Raw genomic sequence first — 25,560 nt, forward strand, 5'->3', positions numbered from 1 at the left:
CTCATATCAACTCACTCTTCTTACAAGTCCCCCATCCTCAGTGTAAAGAAATCCAATGGCTAATTCTGGCTAGTACAAGACCTCAGGAAAATCAATGAGGCAGTTGTTCCCACATATCCTATAGTAGGGGCTATCTTGGAAGTCTTGTGGGAAATCCCTACACTCTTATATTCCAGCCTCCACCACACATTTCTCAGTGTTAGACCTGGGAGATAGTTTTTTTACTATTCCCCTTCATCCTGCCTCACACCCACTTTTTTGCCTTTACTGGTCTGACCCAGATACTAATTACTCACCTGGACGGTTTTCCCACAAGATTTCCAAGATAGCCCCCACTATTTTGGTCAGGCTCTCCAACATGACCTGGTCACACTAAATCTATCCCCTAGCCATCTCATACAGTTAATAGATGATCTCCTAGAACATTCCACACATCACACTACCACCCTCGACTCCTTGGCCTCCTGCGGGTATTGGGTTTCTCAATTTAAGGCCCAGCTCTGCTCGCCTCAGGTACAATAATTAGGCATCCTACTAATCCCCACATCCCACACCATACCAAGAGAGACTCCAAGCCTTAAATGATATTCCCCTGCCCTCCACAAAGTGACATACTTTCCCTCCTAGGTCTTTTTAAACTATTTTCACATCTGAATACCAAAATTCTCCCTCATAGCCAAACCTTTCTACAAGGTCTCCAAGGGGAATTTTCCATCTCTTCGTTTTCCTCTACCATTTCTACTCTACAGAATTCTCTCCTCATATCCTCAACTCTTTATTTACTAAAGCCTAATAAACCTTTTTTTTCCTGTCATTTCACTCAGAACTCAGATAAGCCTTGGGAGTTCTTTACCAGAAGTCAGGGGGAAACAATTAGACTTAGGTTATCAAGGCTAGCCCCAATGCCTCAAGGTTTCAACAGCAGCAGCCCTTCTGATCCCTGAGGCCAGAAAATTTACATTACATCAACCCATCACTGTCCTTACCATACATACATTCTCTCCCAGATCTTCTCAGTCCTCATTCATTTTTCTCCTTTCCCCCAACCAGAGTCCAATTACTGCTTGCACTACTCATGGATCCCGTAACTATCTTCCAGCAAGACACTCCCCCTCCCATTAAACCCTGCCACTCTTCTCCCAACAAAAAACCCCTCTGCCCCTGTGATTTCTCATTCTTATCCTGACACCCTTGATTTCTTAATGAACCCCTTTTCACATATAATTGAAGCTGCTGACTCTCTTGCCCAAAATTCCTAATGTCACTTTCTCAGATGATCATCTATCTTTTCTTAACAATACTCAGAGACAAATTAATTATCATATTTACTCTCCCTTCACCTTTCTCCTCCTCAAACACTAGATCTCATTTGGGATCTCTGGCTTCAAGAGACATTCACTGACCTGACCCCCACCCAAATTTCTTTCTTCTCCATGTTTTCTACATATCATATATAATAGCCACACCAGACCTGACAAAACAGAAGCAAGAACTGGCTGATGGGCTGGGGAAGTGGCTCAAGGGTAGAGCACTCGCCTGGCATGCGTGCGGCCCGGGTTCGATCCTCAGCACCACATACCAACAAAGATGTTGTGTCCTCCGAAAACTAAAAAATAAATATTAAAGTTCTCTCTCTCTCTCTCTATTGCTCTCTCTCTAAAAAAAAAAAAAAAAAAAAAAAAAAACTGGCTGATTCCTGGTGATCCTCCTGGTTATTCTCCCTTTTATTCCCCTTAATATTTAGCCTTTTCATAATAGCTTTTCTTCCTTGTATTCTTAACTTTATGCAGAAACAGCTTCTTAGTAAGGTGACCCAGTTAGCCCAAACTGGCTCCCAGGAACATCTCAAAGCCATTCTCCTCCTCCATTCACAATCTGAGTTCCTGAAACCACAATAAGCATTACAAAAATTTTTTTTTTAATTTATGAGTCACCTACACATGTAACACACCACACACACATGTACACCACAACAACTGCCTGTGGTTACCCTGAAGCTCCTTCCACATACACCTCTCTTCTGCTCCAACCACCAGAATCCCTTTGTCCCTCCCAGAATTCTGAAAGGGGGTTTCCCTACTTTGCCCCTTTACAGCAGGAAGCATCCAGAAAAGATATTGATGCCCCAATTCAATATTCCCCTTTCACAGTCTGGAATGAAGGATATGAACAATAAACCCAAAAGGAATTTATATTCCTGTTTCCCTACCTGCCTTCCCACCCTGCCCTAAATGATCCCACCACCAAAACTTTTCCCATGACCTGGCCCTGCCCCCTGCCAATGCCATTTTGCCCCTGAAGATCTACCCCTCTGGACTGAATAAAACATTTCTGGTCCATAGGTCTGTCTCCATTTTTATTTTTATTTTTGTATTACCTTCCATGTGCTTTCATGTACAAAGCTATTAAACAATCCTTATCCAAACATATTTCAGAGAATGAATAACATTGTATTTGGACAGAAATGTCCTTTGGAGCACCACACCCTTGCATTTTGGAATATATTCAATTTTTTACTTCAGTTGACAGTTATTCTCAATTTTATCCTCCAATTCTAGGATTCTGAATAGAATCTTTCTAGTGCATAATCTAGTTAGACTGATAATCTTGTGGAAATCACCTTCTCTCCCTCTTGTTCGCTTCTTCTACCACAGGCCAACTGCTCTTACCAGCAGCCCAAACTTAAGTCATGAACTCATTTCCAATTAGACTCTAAAAATCTGGCAGGACACAGATTCTCAAAAATTTGGAGGAAATATCTTTTAAGCACTATAAAATATTTTTGTTTAAGTTTATAAGCCACCTACACATGTAAATTATTTAATTACCAAAATGTAATTTGAATGGTAAGGAAACTGAAAATCCTGAAGTCTGTTTTGAACAATTTCTTAGATGAAATGCAAAAATTTCATCTTCAATGAGAATAAACAAAGGCATTTAGGTATCCAGTTGAGTAAGCAATAGAGATCAATAAAAGAGTTTTGAAGTCAGAAAATCCTCAGGAAATCACAGAAGGGAAGAGTAAAGAGAGCAGGATTTACTTAAGCAAGAAGAGACAGAACTCCCACCATGTGGGAGGGGGCCTGATAGCAGAAAAACCCATTTTGGTGTGCCAGCTTAGGAGTTTAAGTATGGTTCTAGGTAGAGCAAGGAGCAAAATATATGTTTAAAAGGCATTAAAAAGTATCAAGGCTATTGTCTTCCTTTATTTCTGGGTTCACCTTTCTTCCTAAAACTTCCATCTGGGTTCAACCACCCCCTTCCTTTTTCTACCTCTGGGTCAAAGGAGTTGACTGGAGGTGTTCCCACAGGTGAGCCTCAAGGCCTTTTACACTTGAAATAGGCCTTGATGGTGCTCATTAATATGTCTACAGGTTAGCCTCCAGGTGTGGTTCCTGTGTCTGAATAAAACTGATCATTGACATTCAAAACCAGGACCTCTAGCAAGCTACATAAGAACTCTACCATTAAGCTAAATCCAGAAACCATTGTCCGTTTTATTTGTTTCTTTTTTGGTACCTGGGATTGAACCCAGGGAGCTCAACAATTTAGCCACACGCATCACCAGAACTTTTTTTAAAAAAATGTTATTTAGAGACAGACTCTAAATTGCTTGTGGCCCCACTAACTTGCTATGGCTGGCTTTGAACTATCTTCTGCCTCAATCCAGACTGATGAGGCATGCACCACTGGGCCTGGTCCTTGTAACCATTTATTAAAAGGCATGTCTATGTGAGATGGGGTAAAGGAGAGATAGTCAGCATGTGATGGAGGAACCAGACCCGATTATAAAATGAAATTATAAGAACACTATGAGGAAGAATCAATGCCTAGGGAAGGAGTTAAACCACCACCCTCAGGCTTCTCTTCAGGGAACCTAATTAACCATGGGTACCTATCTACTGGATTGTAAATGGCTTTCTCTAGGAGTCTCCCTCTCTTAAAATGCAAACATGCAAGGCCAGAAATTCAACAGGTATGGCTGAAGAAATTTTACTTATACTTTGAAATTTTCTGAATTCTGTAGGAAAGTAGCTACATCACTTAATTGCTATGCTAATTAAATGCTAACTAAACTATTACCTCCTAGGCTTAGTTCTTAAAAATATAGTTCTTAGGGAAATAAACTCAAGTCATCTAGAGTCTCTGCTGCCTGTGGTGAAGGCCACTTAGTGATAACACTAGCAAGTGTTTTACTGACTTTGTTCTACACCTGTGAATTACTTATCGTAAATTCTCTGTGCAGGGCCAAGAATTCAAACCCACCAATGTTGTAATGGTTAAGAAATGATGTCAAATTTACTTAAAAGCTCATGCAACCTCAGCTTGGAGCCCAGAACTTTTAGAGCACTAGGTCATCTGGGTCCAAAGGCCTAAACAAACCTGAGCACACCCAAATGGAGGAGTGGTTTTCCATAACAAGCCAAGATAATAAATGTGTGGAGGGAGCCATTCTAGTTCAAAGAAAGGAAATAAAATGCTAACACCTCCAGAGCACTTCCCCTATCTCAAGGTTATTGACACCTTCAGGGAATAGCTCCTCCCAACACAGGTGCAGTAAATAAGTGTCCCATGCAGCTCTTTTCCTGCCTATTGGTCACACAGGCAAGAAGGAGGGGGGAGACAGTGAGAGGAAAGGAAACCTAAGATCTATCAAGGGGCAAGAAACCCCCACTCCCATGGATCCCAGTTCTAGGTCCCCTTCTCTCCAGGAGTTTACTATTTCTGTTCTATCCCTTAAAGAACACTTACTTTCCACGCTTGCCTTAGCACTTCTTGGGTGTTTAACCTTCAACACAGTGTGTGTGTGTGGGGGGGGGGTGTACACAAGGATGGGGAGGAGGACCCAATCCTGATTTTCAAGCCTGGTATTAGATAGGAACTCCGTGGGGATGGGGGTCATCACCAAGGTTAAGCTCCTCTGTACCTCACATCTTTCTGACTCTTTCATTCTGGAGGACAATAACCGGCACCTGTCGGCTAATTAAATGCAGTTAGTGCAAGCTGCCATTCTACAAGACTTGGATGTGGGTTTTCACTGATTCACTGGTTACTGATTGCTCCTTAATTCCATTCTTGTACTTTCCTTGTAAACATAATTTATAACTCTTCTGTTAGTGCCTTACAGAAGTACAACATCCACTATAACAACCTGAATTAATTTGAGATAATAGGCCATCACCCATAGTACAGAACATAACACTAACTTCTAGTAGTAATACTGACCCCAATTAAATGGAAGAAATAAATAACTGTTATAGACATTAAGTTAAAACCCAATACTCCAACTTTTAAGACTGGTGAAACTGACTTGCTAAATGTTTAAAATTAAAATTTGGAGACTAAAGTAAGTAAAAGGTACAAGAAGAAAATAGCCAATATTTGGTTATTGTCCTCTGAGATCAGCTCAAATCAGGAAATCAGGGGACTTCTCTAACAGCTTTGCAACTCTGGGCCACATGACCTCCAGATAAGGGGGAACCAATGAGATACTGGAGAGCAAAATATCAACCAGTGCACATGCTACAGAGGAGGGTTACTAGAGAGGAAACATCCCTGATGCTTTCAAAGAAAGCCCCAAGTGGTCAGTAAGACCCTGACCTATACTGGAAGATGGCACTAGAGAAGCTAAGTTCCTAAAAGTGATCCCCTAAGGAAACTCAGCTGTCTCCTAATAATAGAAACAAGGTCAATTTGACTACCATGGTCTTAAATACCTGGCAAGAAAGTTATAACCAAAGCAGAGCCATACCTGGGCATTTAAAAGGAAAAACAATAATTCTTTTAATGTAACTTAAGATGTACACTGTGTCAGCCCCACCAAAAGTAAGACTGGAGGCTATGAAAGGATTCTTAGACAGCAGTGCCTAATAACTATCAAAAGAGACTGTCAAGAGTTAAAAGCTTTTTTTTTTCTTTTTAGAGAGAGAGAATTTTTTAAATATTTCTTTTTTAGTTTTCGGTTGACACAACATCTTTATTTTATTTTTATGTAGTGCTGAGGATGGAACCCAGCGCTCCGCGCATGCCAGGCAAGCACATCCCCAGCCCCAAAAAGTTTTTAAAATCAATTTAATACCTACAAATCTTCCTAACCTCCTACATAGGCAGACTTGATCTGTATTTGCTAGTATAATTATCTAGCCCTAAGAGACTGAAATAAAGGGATGACTGTGATATTATAAAAACTAAGTGTTGTGTTTACATTCCTGATAACTCTGGCAATGTAACTAATATCCTTAAAAATTTACATTCCCAAATAGAGGCCATGTCATGGGAACAACTTCTTAGCTCTTGCACCTTATGATGAGGTCTGGTCTCTATCATCATCATGATATTCACTGACAATTTCCAGATGCTACAGCATTTATTTTGTATTAATATCATTCTAGTACTCATGACTTGTTTCTCTCAGAGAAGCACTCATCTCCCAGATAATTTTACAAGCTGTTTTTTCCAAACCAAACTTTTATCACAGACCCCTCAACCAACCAAAAACATCCCTAAAAGGGAAACCCAAACTGCTTGCCCTACATCGCCCCCTCTCAGCCTGAAACAGCCAGAGTTAAGGCCCATTTCCCCTTACAGCAGTAAGGGTTCCCTTAATTAGAGAGGGGGAATGAGACAGGAGCAAAGGACAGATAGTCAGCATAGATAATAAATTATTGGGTTGGAAAGACGGGGCTAATTAAATGGAGTTAGTTACAACAATATCTTTGTATGTATGTATGTATGTATGTATTTTAATGTGGTGCTAAGGATCGAACCCAGGGCCTCAAACATGCCAGGTCCTCAAACATGTTAGGTGATTGCTCTACAGCTGAGCCACAAACCCAGCCCCTTGGCAAACTTTTACAAACCCTTCAACTTACAATTCAAACGTCACCATAGCCTTCCTTGTTTACCTCAAGCAGTTAACTGCCCTATTATCTGTTCTCCCTCTGCTATGCAAGCAAATCATTATAATTAATTTATCACTGCCATGAAATAAACTGTCACAAACTTAGTGGCTTAAAGCAACACAATTTATTATCTTATTGTTCTGAAGGTCAGAAATCCAAAATCATTATCACTGAGCTAAAGTCAGGATAATCTTCCTATCTTGAGATCTTTAACAATCTATTTCTTGAGATTCCTTAACTTCTCTGTATTCTTTTTCCTTACAAGGTAACATTTATATGTTCCAGGTACAAGAACCTACCATGGGGGGGGGGGGGCAAGGTGGATGGATGGAATTATTCTGCCTACCAAAGGATAAGAATATGTGTAGAGAAGTAACAAGAAACAAAGTCCAAGTTACAACCTTCAGAATATCATGAGACAAGTACAACTACTGGCTGTTTAGTGGGACATTTTTTGAGAGTTCTGAAATTCACCCTATGGGTACTAATAAAAGACCCTCTTCTTAACCAAGTTCCTGTGTGCCCTCATCTTAACTAGAACTCCACCTCAATGTCTGTTAGGTCTTCACAGCTCAATTTTAGCAAGAATCATGCTAAGCATCCTGTTTAGGAAGAATTCCCTACCCTGGTTAACTCTTCAAAGAATTGCCCTCACATTAAATTCTCTTTCTCTTTAACAGGCCAGAGGTGATAGAGTTCTAGGCCAATCATGACCACTTTCCAGCAAGTTTGACACCTCTGTTTACAATGCAAGGAACCTTTGTCAACCAGTGTTCCTAGCTTTGGGCTCCAGGAAAAAAGTTGAGATGACAGGGTATTCATTTAATAACCTCATATACACAAATGTGGTGGCTAATTCTTTCTCATCTAGTATTTTTCTTTTAACATTGTTTTTGAGATTTATCTATGCTGATACACATTGCTCTAATTTATTAAATGCATTGACTAAATAGTATTTCACTGCATGAATAAACCACATACATTCTCTTACCGAGACAATTAGATAGCTTATACTTTATACAAATGTTAAGTCATAATACAATGAACAATCTTACACAAATTTCATCTATTAACAGTTTCTCTAAGCTGGGTGTGCTGGCACACACCTGTAATCCTGGGAACTTGGGAGGCTGAGACAGAAGGACTCCAAGTTTGAGGCCAGCCTCAAGTTTGAGTTTTTCTTTCACTATATTTAGATTTATCTGACTTCTTAACTTGGGGAGATATCATATTTATCTTGTTTTGATCTGTATTCCTCTGCAGCAAAGTGAAGAAAGTTGACCAAGGACAGACCAACTATATCAATGCTGCTGAAAGTCAGAAAAGAATGAGGACTGCAAGATGACCACTAGATTAAGCAATAAAGAAGTCAGGATACTTTGAGAAGGCAGGGGTATATGTCAGATTGGAGATCATTTAGGAAAGGGTGGGTGGAAAAAGTAAAGATAATTCTGACAACTCTTTGGGGGAATTCTGTTACAAATAAGAGCAGAGATATGAGGCAGCAGCTAGAAGGGAAATGGGATCAAAGAGAAAATATGGTATTAGTTTTGTTTGAAGGACAGGAGAAATGCTGAACAAAAACAGATATAAGAGAAGAGAAATGCCAGAGGGAACATGAAGGGACAGAAATTAGTGCAACCAAACATCTACAGTGCCTTTGTGCTTAAAAACTATAAAAATACTGAGGAAAGAATTTCAAGATCTAAATAAACAGATATATCATATTTATGAACTGGAAGACTAAACATGGCAAAGATGTCAATTCTCACCCAAACAAGGATAATGTAATTTCTTTCAAAATTCTAACAAGACTTTTTTTTTTTTTTTTGGTAGATACAGACAAGGACATTCTAAAATTTATATAGGAATACAAAAAGATAAACAGCTAAAATAATCTTGAAAAAGATGAATAAAGGAGGAAGAAATAGTCTACTCAATTTTAACACCTACTATGTAGCTACAGTAATCAATACTGTGTAATACTGACTGAAGGACAGACATATATCAATGAAACAGAACACAAAACCCAGAAATAAAAACACAAAAATATGCTCAACTGAGTTTTTACCACAATGTAAAAGCAATTCAGTGGAGGAAATGGTACTGAAGCATTGGACATTCATTGGAAGGAAGGAAGGAAGGAAGGAAGGAAGGAAGGAAGGAAGGAAGGAAGGAATTAATTTAACCCCACTCTAATTTTTACACTTCATACAAGTTAACTCAAAATTAATTATAAACTTAAATGTTAAAAATAAAATCGTCCCAGGAGCTGGAGTGCTTGCCTCGCATGCACAAGGCCCTGGGTTCAATCCCCAGCACCACCACCAAAAACAAAAATAATAATAAAATAAACATAAAATTATACCAGGAGTGGTGGCTCATGCCTGTAATCCCAGTGGCTTGGGAGGCTGACGCAGGAGAATCAGGAGTTCAAAGCCAGCCTCAGCAATAGTGATGTGCTAAGCAACTCAGTGAGACCCTGTCTCTAAATAAAATACAAAATAGGGCTGTGAATGTGGCTCAGTGGTCAAGTGCCCCTGAGTTCAATCCCCAGCCCCCCAAAACTAAATAAATAAAATTATAAGGCTGAATATGGTGATGCATGTCTGTAACCCCAGCACCTCAGGAGGCCTCTGAGGAAGGAGTATCAGGAGTTCACAGCCTCAGCGATTTAGCAAGGCCTTAAGCAACTTAGTGAGACCTTGTCTCAAAATAAAATATAAAAAGGGGGATGTGGCTCAGTGATTAAGTGTCCCTGGGTTCAATCCCTAATACCGAAAAATAAAATTATAAACCTAAAGAAAAAAAAAAAAAAAAAAACAGAAGAAAACCTCTCTAATCTAAGGCCAGCCCAGGAGATCTCAGATTTGACAAAAAAAAAAAAAGCACAATCCATAAACAGAAAAAAATGTATAAGCTACATCAACAATTTTGCTCTGATTCCAGGCATGGTAGCACACACCTATAATTCCAGTGGCGCAGGAGGCTGAGGCAGGAGGATCACAAGTTCAAAGCCAGCCTCAGCAACTTAGCGAGCCCCTGCCTCTCAATTTTAAAAAAAGGCTGGGAATAGGGCTCAATGGTTAAGAGTCCCTCAATTCAATTTTTAGTACCAAAAAACAATTTTTCTTTTGCTCTAAGACACTGTTAGTTATAAAGACCAAAAAATTAAAATAATGCAAATTACACAGAAATAATTGCAAACCACAACAAAATAACAGTACCTAAAGAACGTGCATTAAAAAAAAAAACTTGTCAAAACTCAACAGTAAAATAATCAACTAGCAAATAAGCAAAAGAGCCTCTTATGGGTTAAACTGTATACTCCATCATTCATATATTTACTAACGCTAACCCCCCAAAATCTCAAAGATGACTACATTTTGAGGTAAAGCCTTAAAAGAGGCAAATAAATTAAAATGAGGTCATTAGAGTAGCCCTAATCCAACCTATTGTCCTTTTAAGAAGAAACATGTACATACAAAAGTGACTATGTGAGGATATTTTGAGAAGGTAGCCACCTGCAAGCCAAGCAGCAAGACTTAAGAAAACCTGACAACACCTTGGGTGTCTAGTTTCCAAAAGTGTAGGGAAAAAACTATTCCCTATTCCTATAGTTTTGGCTATTCAGTCTATGGTATTTTGTAATAGTGGCCCTAGTAAACTAATAATACAAGAATAGACTTCACCAAAGGATACATAAATGCAAATAAGTACACTAAAAGAAAATTAACTTCATTAGCCACTACAAAAATTCAAATATGGCAGTGGCTTATCATCACATACCTATTGAAATGGGCTAAAATTAAAAAGTACAAATTTGCTTAATATAGTTGTTACTTTGCCATCCATTTTTAGGCCCAACTTTATCTGAAATACGGTAGAACCCTATCACCACTGGCCTAGTTAAAACTCTCCTTCTTGTATGACTGTTTGCAACAAAGTCCATTTGTTCTTTACCTCAATGACCCAAAACCAATCACACCACACAGCATCCGACCATGATAAAAAAAAAAACCTAACGGGCAACACCATTATACTGTAAGTAAGCTCCCTGATTTTCTCCGTTTAATTAGCCAATATGGTTTACACTAGCTAATCCAAAACCCCCCACAGGAAAGTCAACAAACAGTATACTGCCATTGACCCAAAGATATCCCCTCTCCATCTTTCACCCTCTTCCCACTTTCTATTGGCACCCTTTATCTCTGGGATATGTAATAAATTTGTTGCATGAATTCTGGTTTCACTACCTCATGTCTAACCTGACACCCATACCTGACCTTAATCCCCCTCCCTATCACCGCCCCCTACCAGGACTCTCCCAGAGATTAGTTAAGGAAAACCAAATTAGAAAGAAGCCATAATGACAGAAATAATAAAGTGACAACACCAAATGCCAGTGAGGATGCAGAGAAATAGGATCAATCACTACACACTACTGGCTGCAACATAAATGTATAGCCACTCTGGAAAACAGCTTTTCAATTTCTTAAAAACATTAATATACAACTATCATGAGAGAGATGGGGATATAGCTCTGCCACAGAGTACTTGTTTAGGACATTCTAGGCCCTGAGTTCCATCCTCAGCACCAAAAAAGGAAGAGAGGGAGGGAGAAATAAAGGAAACAATTACCGTATGATTCGTACTCCTGGGTGTTTATCCCACAGAAATAAAAACTTATGTCTACATCAACATCTGTACACAAATGTTTAATAACCAACCTGTAAACAACTCAGATAACTTACCTTGGGTAAGTAGTTAAAACTGTTGTACATCCATATCATGATATCATTCAGTAATGAAAAGGAATGATCTACTGATACACATACAACCTGATAAATCTTGAGAAAACTAGGCTGAATGGCGGTGGGGGGGGGGGAGCCAATCCCATATGGTTACATATTATATAATTCCAATTATGTAACATTCATAAAATTACAAAACTATAGAAATGAGAGTAGATTAGTGGTTGCCAAGGGTTAATGAGAGGTTGAGAGCTGGAGGGAAAGACCATATGATCATAAAAGGACAATAGAAAGCATCCTTATAGTTACAGAAATGTTCTGGACCTTAATCATATCAGTATCAGCCTCCTGGTTGTAATATACTATAATTTTGCATACAGTTACAACTCAGGGAACCTGAGTAACAGGTCCAGGGGTCCTGGTTTGTTGTTTTTTTTTTTTACACAAACGCACATGAATCTGTAATTATCTTAAAATGTTTAAGGTTATCAACCTAAACATTTAAAACTTGTTCCATTTATAACTTAAATACACTTCAATAAAAATAATTGTGCAGGAAAAAACATTTTTAAAAGATACACAATTTTTTTTAAAACCACTGTGCAGACATATGTTATCAAACAGAACTTTCTGCAATTATGGAGACATGTTTTATAACCCTGTGTGGTCAATAACATTAGCTAGTTGCCACACACAGCCAAATGTACCATGACCGAAAACTAAATTTTTATGTTACTCATTTTAATTTGAATTTAAACAGCCATATGTCCTTTGTAATCATATTGGATAATGAAAGTCTTAACAGTAAAAAAGAATAGAAAAGATTATTATGTGCTAACATCGAATGTGTCCAAACATATTTAGAAAAACTTTATAATGTACTATTTATATAATAGAAACAAAACAAATTATATAAAATATTTGCACTTGCACCAAAAATTAGTTGTTACCTCTAAGGAATAAGAGAAATACGTATTTACTGGAGGCAAGGACCTCTGGGACTATTTAAATGTATGAAAATAATCATGTGTCATTGATTCTTAAGACAAAAAAAATAGTGTGAGGGCTTAAACTTTTGGTACCTTGAAAATTCAAAACATTATTCAATGATATGAAATAAATTAAGTATTAAGTTTAGTAGTAAAGAAAGTAAGTTTACATGGATCTGTATGTAATAATGCTAGATTCTAGTGTATCAAAATTTTTTTCTAAGAATGCCCATTTTTTGGATGTGATTACATTCATTTATAAGAAAATGGACACAAATAAAAAAATAAGTTTAAATAATAGGAGCTTTTGGAATCAAATTAATTAACTTCTTACATAAATAACTGGAAAATCCTTAATATTATGAGTGCTCAAAAAGAAAACAAAATTTCCTTTGAAATCAATGTCTACAATTTATTAATGATTAGACTTATCAAATATGAACAAAGACTAATGAATAAATTACAATTTCAGTGAAGGTACAGGACAAATAAAATCTTCAAGATACAAATAAGATTAACAATAGTGTTCATCTTCTCTCAGAATCTTGAACTACAGGAAAAAGTAGTGATTTTAAGATCAATAATACGTAATTCTATTTCCCAGGTACTGTTCTAAACTTCAAATATTTAGGCCAAGAATTTCATAGAACTAAAGATGCTGTTGACTAAGATGTACCATTACTGTAGGTATTACAAAGAAAAAAAAAACAAAAAACACTGCCAACTGGACTACAATACTATGCTGTATCACTTAGAATTTTTATTTACTAACTGGAAGATTTTTTACACTAATTAACAGATCTTTTATAAACTTGTTTAGAACGATTTTAAGCATTTATCACTGTTTGGAACCTATCAAAAGGAGAAAAATAAAATTACTATATTGGTAAAACTTCAAGGTTGGCCTTTTTTGAATCACTGTTCATGCTAGAGTTACCAATCCCCAAGTTATTCATTACAATACTGATTATGAGCTACCAGGAACACTAGAATACAGTATTTCCTAAAATAATATTGCTATTATCTCTGGGATTTTTTTTCTAAGCTAATATACATTCTACAAGCTTTGATGATAGTATATCCTTGATATTACCAGCATATCATCAGGAAATCATATTTTGTCAAATGTTTCTCAAACAGACTGCTAACTGAAATGGAAGCTGCAGGTATGCAATTATGCCATTAGGAATAACCACAATTCCCTTCACAGGCAATGATAACTAATCACTAGTGCTACTTAACCAAAGTAAGAAGAGTATTAACTGTAAAACACAAATATTTTTCAGAGATTGAAAAAATATATACATGTTAAAATCTATAACATACAGTACATTAACTCAATCTCACAAGAACTCTAAGGTAGATGCTGCTATCTCTATTTTTCAGGCAGGAAGACTAAGGCACCAAAGGTGAATTAATTTACCCAAGATGATGCAGTTACTAACTGTCGGATGTTATACATCATTCTCCCAGGAATATACCCAAAACACAAGAATGCAGACCACCAACAAATCTTTAGACTGATTTACAAATAATACAAATGATGGCAGGACTCTTCAAAAAGGATTAAACCTGAGACACCTATAAATAAATCAGCACCACCTGTTCTCTCATCAACTTTTGTCACAGATTTAACACTGAGAATATCTATTTCCAATCCCATTAACATTATAGGGTTATTCCAAAGAAAATCACCTTCTTTCAAAGTTAATGAAATATATTTTACCTTATTATTAATTTCCACTAAGCAGGAGAAATAATAGGCTGAAAAAAGAAAATTTTGATGTTAGTGATGTTGAGAAATTTTCATGTTGAGAAAGGAATACTTATACACTGTTGGTGGGATTCTAAATTAGTATAACCACTACGAAAATCAGTATAAAAGTTCCTCAAAAGACTATGAATGGAGCCGTAACACTACTCTTAGTATTTATCCGAAAGAATTAAAGTCAGCATACTATAGTGATACATGCACACCCATGTTTATAGCAGTGCAATTCACATAGCCACAAAATGGAACCAGACTACATGTCTGTCAACAGATGAATAAATCAAGAAAATATAGTAACATAGTATATTTACACAACAGTTTTATTCAGCCATAAAGAAGGATGAAATTATGTCATTTGCAGGAAAATGGGCAGAATTGAAGAACAACATGTTAAGTGAAATAAGCCATACTCAGAAAGTCAAGGGTTCTATCTTTTCTCTCGAATATGGAAGCTAGAGAAAAATGGGGGGCGGGGAGAGAATCACACGAAAATAGAAGGAAACCAGTAGAGTAGGAGATCAGGGGAGGAAAAGGAGAGGTAATGGGAAATGAAATTGATTTAATTATGTTATATGCATGTACAAACATATTGCAATGAATCCCATTATTAGAGATATAACTATAATGCCCCAATTTAAAGAAGGGAATTTTAGCAGGGAATGATGTTTAAAGAAATGTAATTTTATTATTTCAAGTCAAAGGGTTGCTGAATGTGCCTTAGAACAAGTGCCAAAAAAATGAATCTTCCCTAACCTTCAACATCAAGGAAGAACTGGCTGGGGATATAGCTCAGTTGGTAGAATGCTTGCCTTGCAAACACAAGGCCCTTGGATTCGATCCCCAGCACCACAAAAAAAACACAAAAAACTGTTTTTATACTATATTATTATTAATAACAAAAATAGGGTTTTGAACAGTTCATCATGTACTTTGCAGAACTACAGCAAAAAGTATTTGAGCAAAGCTTGGAAGAACCCAAGATATCCTTGTATAGACCCAAACAATGAAATATTATTCAGTGCTAAAAAAGAAATAAGCCCTCAAGTCTGATAAGGACATGGAAAAACCTGAAATAAATATTATTAAGTCAAAGAAGGAAATCTGAAAAGCAACATACTCTATGATTCCAATTATATGACATTTTGGAAAAGAGAAAACTATGAAGACATTAAAAATATCAATGGTTACCTCAAAGAAGAGGGACAAGTGAATAGGCAGAGCACAGGATTTTTAGGCCAATTAAATTATTTTGTATGACAATGTACACTTGTTCCTCAATTTACAAAGGGATTAGGCCCCAAAGAATTCACCATAAGCTAAAAAAGCTTTAAATAAACCTAACCTACAGTATCATGAGAGTATTCCTATACTGTTGTCCAAGAAAAAGATCAAAACTCAGTATCTGAAGTATGGTTTCTATTGAATGCATTTGGCTCTGACGCCATGTTAAAAATTTTAAGTAGAGGACCTTCTGTAATGATACACACACATATATTTGTTAGAACCCATAAAATGTAAAACACCAGGAGTGAGCCCTAATGTAAAGGATGGACCTTGAATGATAATGATGCGTCAATGTAGACTGACCTATTACAATAAATGCACCACTCTGTTGGTGTATGTCGGTAGTGGGTAAGATTATGTAGTTTTACAGGCAGGAAACTTATGGGAACTTCCTGTACTTTCTACTAATTTTTGCTATGAATTTAACATGGCTCTAAAAATTAAGTCTATAAAATTAAGTATAAAATATTCTAAAACAAAACATAAATGAATACTTTTGCTATCATAGATAACTAATCCTATCAAACAATAATCAATTCTACAACTGTATCATCTCTATCACATTGTACTGTGCTATAAAAACAAAAGCAACCTGAATTTAAATGCAATTCTGCCACTGATCAGCAAGATACTTGACTTTCCTCTGCCCGAATTTCCTCAGTGGTAAAATAGATACACAAACCTGGGAGAATTAAATGTATATATATACAAATATGTTTAGGATAATGCCTAGTTCATAGCTATAATTTGGTGTTACCAATTATTACCATTATTTTTGTCTAGAACAGTAAGGAGATAACATTAGAAGTTCTCAATACAAAGTCTCATATATTAAATGTCGAAAGAGCTTCCTTCCCCCTCCTATAATAAATGTTTCCCACATATCAAAGTGATATTGAAGATAAAAATAAAATGTTTATCAAAATCATCTGGGAACTTTTTTCAAAATACACATCACAAACCCACATAATGAATTAGAAATTTTGAGGGGTTATATATGGAAATGTATATTCTGACAAAGCTCCCCATGAGATTCTAATGTACACACACATACTCTTACTTCATCCAACCATCTCCCCCACATATATCCATTTATAATGAAGTTATTACATATCAGAGATCAATAGAATTCTGTGTTAAAATATATTTTAACATAAATATCTTAAGAGTGTCTATGCATTGTGTACACCAAAGTTAGTAAACAGTGGCCCATGGCCCAAATCTGGCAGATCACCTAATTTTATATGGTTTTATAGGAACACAACATGCTTATTCATTTCCACATTGCTCATTGCTGCTTTCATACATCCACACTGTTGATTGATTGCTACAGAACCCATGTGGCCCACAAACTTGAAAATATTTACTATATGGCCTTGTACTAAAAACATTTAGCAATTCCTAGTCTAGATTTAATTCATAAAGAATGCTATTCAGTAGCTCAACTAGAACATTTACTGTGATGAATAAGTTCAATGTAATTACAACATCTCTTAAAGTGTGTTAAAAACTAGAAGGCTGGAAACAAACCAAATATAGAGTTCTCATAAGAGTATAAAAGACAGAAATAGTTTTAGACTACCCAGCTGTTTTTCCCCCAACTCCATCCAAGTGATCTTGGCCAATTACAGTGCCACAGTCATAGAATATACATATAAACTACATCAGAACCAAAAATGGCACTTTTCAGTGTGGAAAAAGGGAGAATATGCAGCTAGATTTGAGATATACGGTCAAAAAAAATAAAAATAAATAAAGCTGGCATCCATGTCCACACTACATATAGGAAAGAAGCTGCTTTCCATTTGAAGAAAATAAAGCTGAAAGGAAGACAGAGATAAGACACAGAGTTTTAGGGAATTCTCATCTCAGGTTCCAAAGTTCTTTGAGTCCAACTGCACTCTTGCCACCTGAGTTTTGGAGTTGAGACAATAAATTCTTTTTTTTTTTTTTTTAACCCATGTTAAGTTTCAACAGGGTTGCTGACATTTGCAACCAGAGGATTCTCATTAACAAAATGAGGAACTTCCGTATTCAGCTCAAAGGACATTTTTTTTCCCTCATGAAAATAGGGGTAGTCACTAGTTTTATTCATCATTCATTAAATTCTTAATAAAGTAAGTGTTCATAATAGAAAATTATTCTTCAAAGCTAAACAAGGGTATAGAATAGTAATATCTCAATAAGATTTTCTTTCTTCTTTTTCTTTTCTTTTTTTTTTCTTTTTCTGGTTTTTTTTTTTTTTCTTGGTATTAGGGATTAAACCTAGGATGCTTAACCACTGAGCCACATCCCCAGCCCTTTTTCTATTTTATATAGAGACAGGGTCTGGCTCAGTTGCTTAGGCCTTACTAAGTTACTAAGGGCTGGCTTTGAACTCGAAATCCTCCTGCCTCAGCCTTCCTAGCTGCTGGGATTACAGGCAAGCACTACCATACCTGGCTGAACAAACACATGATAAAAATTACAATCCATCTGACATATACAAAAATTGTTTCAGGTACATTTGGCCCTATCATCTCCATATCCTCAACAATAGCACTGAAAATCAAAAAAGATAACCCTTAGACACTGTCATATTTTGATTTATCAAAGAAAGATTCTATTATATTTAGTATATATTAATTCTCAAAAATAGTGAATTGAGCCGAGCGCAGTGGTTACACACCTATAATCCCAGCAGCTAGGAAGGCTGAGCCATGAGGATCCCGACTTCAAAGCCAGCCTGAGCAACAGCAAGGCACTAAGCAATTTAGTGAGACCCTGTTTCTAAATAAAATACAAAATAGGGCTGGGGATGTGGCTCAGTGGTGGCCCAGTAGTTCAAACACTACTACCAAAAAAAAAAAAAAAAACCAACAGTGATTTGTCTGGTACATTTTCAACATGAAAAAAAAATATTGTTTAAGCCTTTACAACAGAATATTACGTTCTTCAGAGTATCTACTACACAGAAGGTTGAAGTTTTATACAATTCTTGAATTAGTGGCTTACAATTCTTTAAAAAAAATTTAAATGAAGTTATTATTCTAGGATTGAATAAATATTCCATGGGATTAATTTTTTATTTGTGTATTTTATAAATAAAATATTGTCCTGAATCATTATTTTTCAAACTCTAAAGTTAAAATATTTGACATTTTGCTTTTATTCAAGAATTGTCCGTCTGTAATAAAATTGAACAGTAAAATACTACAATGAGATGATGCTTTAAGAGGATTTGCCACAATCCTTGAGGTCACCAGTTAGTACATTTTAATTTTACATGTATTGACTCAGTAGTTACTGAGTATTTTTAAATCTAAATTACAACTATATGACTTATAGCATTTTTTGCTGGAAAAAAAGAAGCATCAGATCCTAAAGATTGCAGGAAGATTTGTTTGAACAAGAACAGATGCCATAACCACCAGAAGAAAATCAACTTCCAAATACATTTTCTGCTTTCTGAAAGCAAATGAGTTAACTTACATACGTATGCAAATATATTTCTCTAAATACATAGTAAGGCTAGAAATAGAAACAAAAATCAGTATCACTGAAGATAAGCCTCAAAAAGTAAATTTTATTAAATCAAGAGGAAGAGTAGATGTTGTGATACTTCAGTTTAATACTCAAACAATAAAAATGATGAGACAAGAAAAGGGATAAATGAATGTAAAATAAAAAGTGTTACCACTTAAAACAGGAGAACTAGGAAAAATGATAGTAGCAAGTTTTGAAATTGAGAGAAAAAAAGAAAGAAAGCAAGAATGGAAGTCACAGGTGATCTAGGCAATCCAGTTGTATACAAAATATATACTCAACCCTCTCCCCCAATGCCCATCTCCTCCAGCCATTCCCTACCTGCCTTCAGTTACCACTCAAGTCGATCACTATTAGGGGATAATTCACTGATTGGGTTAAGGCTCTCATAACCCAATTATTTCTCCTCTAAACCTTCTTCCACTGTTTCACATACTAGTCAGAGCTTTCTGAAATAGAGAGCTCTTAAGACACTCTGGCAGGAGAGGATATTTTGGTGTATGAAAGAGATGAGGTAATTTACAAAAGATGTATTAGTAGGTAAAACAGAAGACTAGTTAGTGATAGCAAGTCTGCTAGTCTGTAGGCCAGCATATGGTTATCTGTCCCTCTACCAAAGTCTTTCTTCTAACCATTCTAGAGACAGAAACCTGACACTACTTAGGCTACAGTACTCAATTCCAGACTTACTTGGATTCTGTCAAGTGTTTTAAGTGCATATATGTTCCTAACTAGAGCAACACCTTCCGGAAAAATATACACTATTCTTTTTATTATAACTATCTTAATCAGCCTTTTCACTGTTATAACTAAAAGATCTGACCAGAACAACTGCAGAGGAGGAAAAGTTTTTGGGGGGGCTTATAGTTTCAGAGGGCTCAGTCTACTAACAGCCAGTTCCATTCCTCAAGGCTCAAGGTGAGGCTGAACATTAGGGTGGAAAAATATGGCAGAGGGAAGTGGCTCACATGATGATCAGGAAACAGAAAGAGACTTCACTCACCAGATACAAAATATATACTCAAACCCTTAACCCCAATGCCCACCTCCTCCAGCCATTCCCTACCTGCCATCAGTTACCACTCAATTGATCACTATTAGGGGATAATTCACTGATTGGGTTAAGGCTTTCATAACCCAATTATTTCTCCTCTAACCCTTCTTCCACCATTTCACACATAAGCTTCTGGGGTATATATCACATCCAAACCATAACGGTAACCTATAAAACCAAATACAGTGCTATGTACCTAATAGTTAGATGTTCCAAGTTGATTCTCTTAGAAAATCACAATTTACAATCAGAACATCGGAGTTCAAACAAATCTTAGGGATCATCTAGTCTGGCCCCTTTACCTTAAAAGCAAAGAAACTATTTGCAGTTAAATGCTTACTAGCTCAATAGCTCAAGGTCACAGAGCTAGGACTTTCACCCTAATCCCCTGATAATCAGTTCATCTTTTGCAAAAAGCCTTTAATTCTTCCATTATGATAAACTAATAATCATCTATTTCAACAGAAAACAAAGTAATAGCAACTTCCCTTTCAGGATTCACTATATGCCATGGCTTTTAGAAGGTTCCATTGCCTTGGCAGCCTAGGTCTTTGAAGGCTGTTTTACAAACATTACCCTACCTAATATGATAACTCTAAAAGAAAGGTAATATTAAGTCAATTTTATAAATGAGGAAAATGCAACTTACCATCATGGTAATAAGTGGCAAAATCCAGATTTTTGATTTGACAACAGAAAAACTTAGCTCTTTAACAATATTCTATACTGCCTCTCACTGAATTTACCACAAAAATGTTGAAGTCTCACGCAGTCCAGAACAATGCCTGACTCAAACAGGATAAACTAAATTGATTATTTAATTCGTTAAAAAAGTAAGGTTCTCATACCCCCAAATGCCTCAAAAAAGAGACTTTCATTGCTCATCTAATTGCATAATCCTCTACGGAAGGTTTCAACAGTGGACAGTTTGCATATTAACTGGAGATTTAAGAAATGGCTGATTTCTTTATTCCACAAAAATTCACTTGTTCAAGATATTTAGTGAAAAACTTTTTGTGATAATGCTAAATCTGAAGATAAAAAGTAAAATAAAAACATTACTGCAAGATCCTATTCCACTAAATTAAAACCCACATAAGCTTCAAAATCACTCACCAAAATCAAAATAAATGTGGTAACACTTCCCTCCTTCTGAGAGTGGAAAAAGAAGTAACATTAACTGAGTACCTACAATGTGACAGTTCTTAAATCTCAACAGTCTCACCTAATCCCTTAACAGCAAGCAAATTAGGAAACATCTCTATTTTCTAATAAACAAAGTGATGTTTAAAGAAATTATGTGCTTGATTCAGACCACTTAGCTACTTAGGGAAGATTCATAATTAGAATCCAAGTCTGTCTGACCCAATGCTGTGTTCTCTAAAACATAGTTAAAAGAACTACCACTGATCACCAAGACAAAGAATTGCTTTCTTTCCAAGGGAGACGGAAAACATTTTTTAACAAAAATACATTGTCTCATTTAATCTTCTCAGTGGCCCATTAGTTAAATATTACTATCACCCCATTATTATAAATGATAAAATTATAAATGTAATAGTATGACCAAGAACACACTACTAGGAAGCAGTAGAATACCAGGTCTGTACCAGATATAAGACACTAACCACAGAAAAAAAATACAGAAAGACCCCAGTGCACCATTATGAGCTTAAGGTCCAAATGAATTAAACAAATTATGTCTTGTGCTTGTTAGGTAAGAGGGAACAATATATGTGTACACACACACACACACACACACACACACACATATCATTTACACCAATTCTCACTTCTAATATGATTATCCTATTAAATGGCAACCTGAACACTTTCTCTAAACTTTAAGCCTCCCAATTCAGAGCAATCTCTGAATTTGTTACCAGTTAACACTATTCTTAAAGTGACAAACAACATACTGTTTTACAACACAAAGGTTTATGAAGAATGTACATGAAAATAAACAAACATTTAAGTATATGAAATACATCCACAGAAACAGATAAGTGTTTAGCAACATTTTCAAGGTATCATCTGAAAACTACTTGGTTTCTTGACATATTTTTAGGGCCTAAGTATATAAACCAAAAGAAATATCTCCAATGCCAGTTCTGAAATATTTCCACTATAGTTTAAAAAAAAAAATGTTTAGTTCTGTCAGAAATCCAAAGTAGCCTTTTCTATTGCATTAGTACCACATTAAAAAATATAACCCAGGGATACATTCCTAAGGAATTGACCCAACTATTTCTGGTAAGCCAAAAGGATGAATGTGCGGGTGGCTGAATATTAATATAAGAGGTGATTGTTATTTACATTTTATTTTAAAAAGAGGAGCTGGCTACAAACCCAGAAATAGAATCATTCTAATGCAAAGTAACCAGATTAGAAGATTTCCATGTTTGTTCACCCCATAACACTGATTTGTTTTCATTCCTGAACCTCAAAAAAACGACCTGACTTTTTCAGGAAGCCACGGCCCTCCACCAGCCCCAGGTCAATGTAGATCATTAAAACCCAGAATGCATCAAGAATTGCTTCCAGGCCTTAACTAGCTCAGCTACAAACTAAGAAGTAAACAAGTACAGAATGTGACTGATCCTAGAGCAGAGAACTGTTTACTTACAGGGGAAGATACTCAGATTGTGATGGGAAACGTGTTGCACTCTTCTCCCCTAGCTCCTAAAAAAAAAGCGGTACTTTGACAAGCTAATGTGAGCGTGGGTCTATTCCCCAAAGTTCTGACCTCTCTTTTTCATCGCTTAAGGACAAATGCTCAAATAAGGGCACCTGGCACAAGGTGCCCGAGATACTATTATGGCATAACGTGGAAGGACATCATTATGGACAAGAAACAGTGAGCTAAACGGAAGGAACAGTGCCACTCGGCCGGCCCGCGAAGGACAAGAACATATCCAAAACAGACGCGCTTCCTCCTCGCCCCCTCGCCCTCCTAGGCTTGGAGGAACACCCGGGGCTCAAGCCGCGGTTCCGGGCCCGGGTCACCTGTGCACCCGCAAGGAGTGCGATGGCAGAGCAGAACCATGCACAGCCCCACCTCGGTCCTCTAGACCCAGCCAGGGACTGCGTCCCAGAGCCCGCCCCGGCCGGGCCCGCCCCGCTATCTCCTCCCCCGTTATCCGCTCGCAGCCGCGCTCGGGCCTGGATTTGCCTCCCCACCCTCTCCAAGTTCGGCACGTCCCACTACCCTACACCCGTCGGCCACCGCCCTCGGCGAGTCTCGGGAAGAAAGGTCGGGGAGGCAGGGGAGGAATATTCTCGGCGTGGTCCCTCACCTCTGGATGGAGAAGGGGCACGCAGCCCGCTTCGGTATCGTACTCATCCGGGCCGTCCGCCATCTTGGTGTTAAATCCCTCCTCCCGCTGCATGCCGGGAGAAAGCGTTTCACCCTCGCGGGGCTCGGGCAAAGCGGAGGGCGAGCGCCAAGGCGAGCGCGAGCCCCGCCGGAGGCGACGCGGCCGCCTCCTCCTCCCTCCCCAGCCCCCGTGACGCCCCCTCTGCCCCCTCCCCGCTCGGAGGGTGCGGGTCCCTGCGCGCGTGCGCGCAAGCACGGCCGGACCGGGCGGGAACGCGCTCTGCTGCACTGCGCTGGGGCCAGAGGACCGCTCAGGGCGTGGGCGCCGCGGCCGGGAGGCGGGTCTCCGGCCGAAGGCAGAAGTGTGTCTCCGGCCACCCCGCGGGAGGAGGCGCGGCCAAGGATAGGTTCGCTTGGGGGAACTAGCAGCGACGCGGGAGCCAAAACGGAGCTCCCGAGCTCCAGGCGGCCCACGCCCTGCGCCCCGCTCTCCCATCCCGGGCCCCCTCCTCAGACCCGGGCGGAGCCAGCACCCGAACCCAGGGAGAGGCTCTGGGGCGCTGAGGCTGAGTCCAGGCGCGCATCGTTCCTGAAGACGAAACAAGCATCCCTTTCCTCCACAGTCAAAAAGGTCACCTCCCAACCTATCCGGCGGGAGTGGGGCGGGGGGTGTGGAAGAACTCGTGGGACTTCCTTCTGGATAAACCTTTTTTAAATGATCCCGACTTGCCCTCCTTGGCCTTGCGTTAGTACCACATTAAAAAATACTTAGGAGCTTAAAGCCTGCATTTTAGTAAAACCCAGGAATTCCGAATTGAAGTCTTTTAAACTGAATTCACTGATGCGCGACCCGGATAAAATGACTAAAAGCCATTTTTAAAAGGACATTAGGACTATAAAGGATATTGGAACGTGAAGGGGAGATTGCTTCCTAGAAATGGGCTGGTGGCAGTTTTAGAAAGCATTTGTCTTTGTTTTTAGCTATTAAAGATTGTACATCAAAATAGCTCAGAGGAAGATTTAGCTGAGATCGGGAAATGTTCGTGCTACCAGCCTAATATTAAAGTCAAATCAGCCAAAGACCACCAGAAAGAAGCCTGCGGTCCTACAAAATTAGGTTTATTTGTAAATCAGGAGAAAAGGCACACCAGAGGAACCGAAGAATATGACAGGATTTAGGTTCCCGCCAAAGGATCCTGAGGAGGGTCTGGGGAGACTGGGGATCAGTTCAGGATTGGACATTGTTTCTAAGGCGGGGTGTAGAAAAGCAGGAAATAACAAGGGATTGGATGTTGTCTTGAGCTAGGGCAACTTGGTAACTGGGTATCTGCAGTAGTAAATGAAAATAGCTCTTTGGTAAAGAGGATGTGGCATTCTATAGCTGCTTGTTGGCTATGAGAAAAAGAAGGTTCTCTTAACTTTGCAGCTGGCTTTATACATGTATGCCCTCCCAGCACAGCTGGTTTTCATTCTTTTAGTCCTGCCCTAAACCAAGAATCTTCTTGCAAAGCTAGATGGAATGAGGGGTCTGTCTTTCCAGCATCAAATTGCTTTAAGAACCTATTAATGTATTCAGAAATCATTTTTACTTCAATATTTCAGTCTTCTTGCTCTTCCATACCCTTCCTTATGCCATACATTTACTTGGAATAGAAGATGGGAGTAAGGAAAAGAAATTGAAGAGATTGAGAGGTGTCATTAATAAAGTATTGAATGACTTGAAGGAGTGAAGAAACTAGGCTTGGAGAACAGAAGAGAATATTTCACTAATGCTACTGTAGACGTTTTTATTTGTGACTTCTCAGAATTATATAACTTTAACAGAGAAAATACTAAAAACTGAAAAGTTGAAACAATTTAGCTTAGGTCTGTGACTGCCTTGCTCACTGTAAGACAAATAGTTTTTAAATAAACAACTGAACTAAAAAAAAAAGCAGATATTCTTCAGAAACATGTTGAATTGGG

The 25,560-nt window shown here is 37.9% G+C and overlaps 1 protein-coding gene across 2 annotated transcripts in view; it reads right to left on the reverse strand.

Moving 5' to 3' along the window:
- Zdhhc17 (zDHHC palmitoyltransferase 17) overlaps nucleotides 1–23,890 on the reverse strand; it is a 96,959-nt gene extending 73,069 nt beyond the window's left edge. For both annotated transcript variants that reach the window (XM_077798679.1, XM_077798678.1), the window contains exon 1: nucleotides 23,576–23,890. In XM_077798679.1, coding sequence (XP_077654805.1) covers nucleotides 23,576–23,668 — 93 coding nt within the window. In that variant the 5' untranslated portion in view covers nucleotides 23,669–23,890. The remainder of the gene's footprint in view (nucleotides 1–23,575) is intronic.
- Nucleotides 23,891–25,560: the final 1,670 nt, after the last annotated feature.

The sequence above is a fragment of the Urocitellus parryii genome, chromosome 5 (genome assembly GCF_045843805.1).
Source record: "Urocitellus parryii isolate mUroPar1 chromosome 5, mUroPar1.hap1, whole genome shotgun sequence".
NCBI lineage: Eukaryota > Metazoa > Chordata > Mammalia > Rodentia > Sciuridae > Urocitellus > Urocitellus parryii.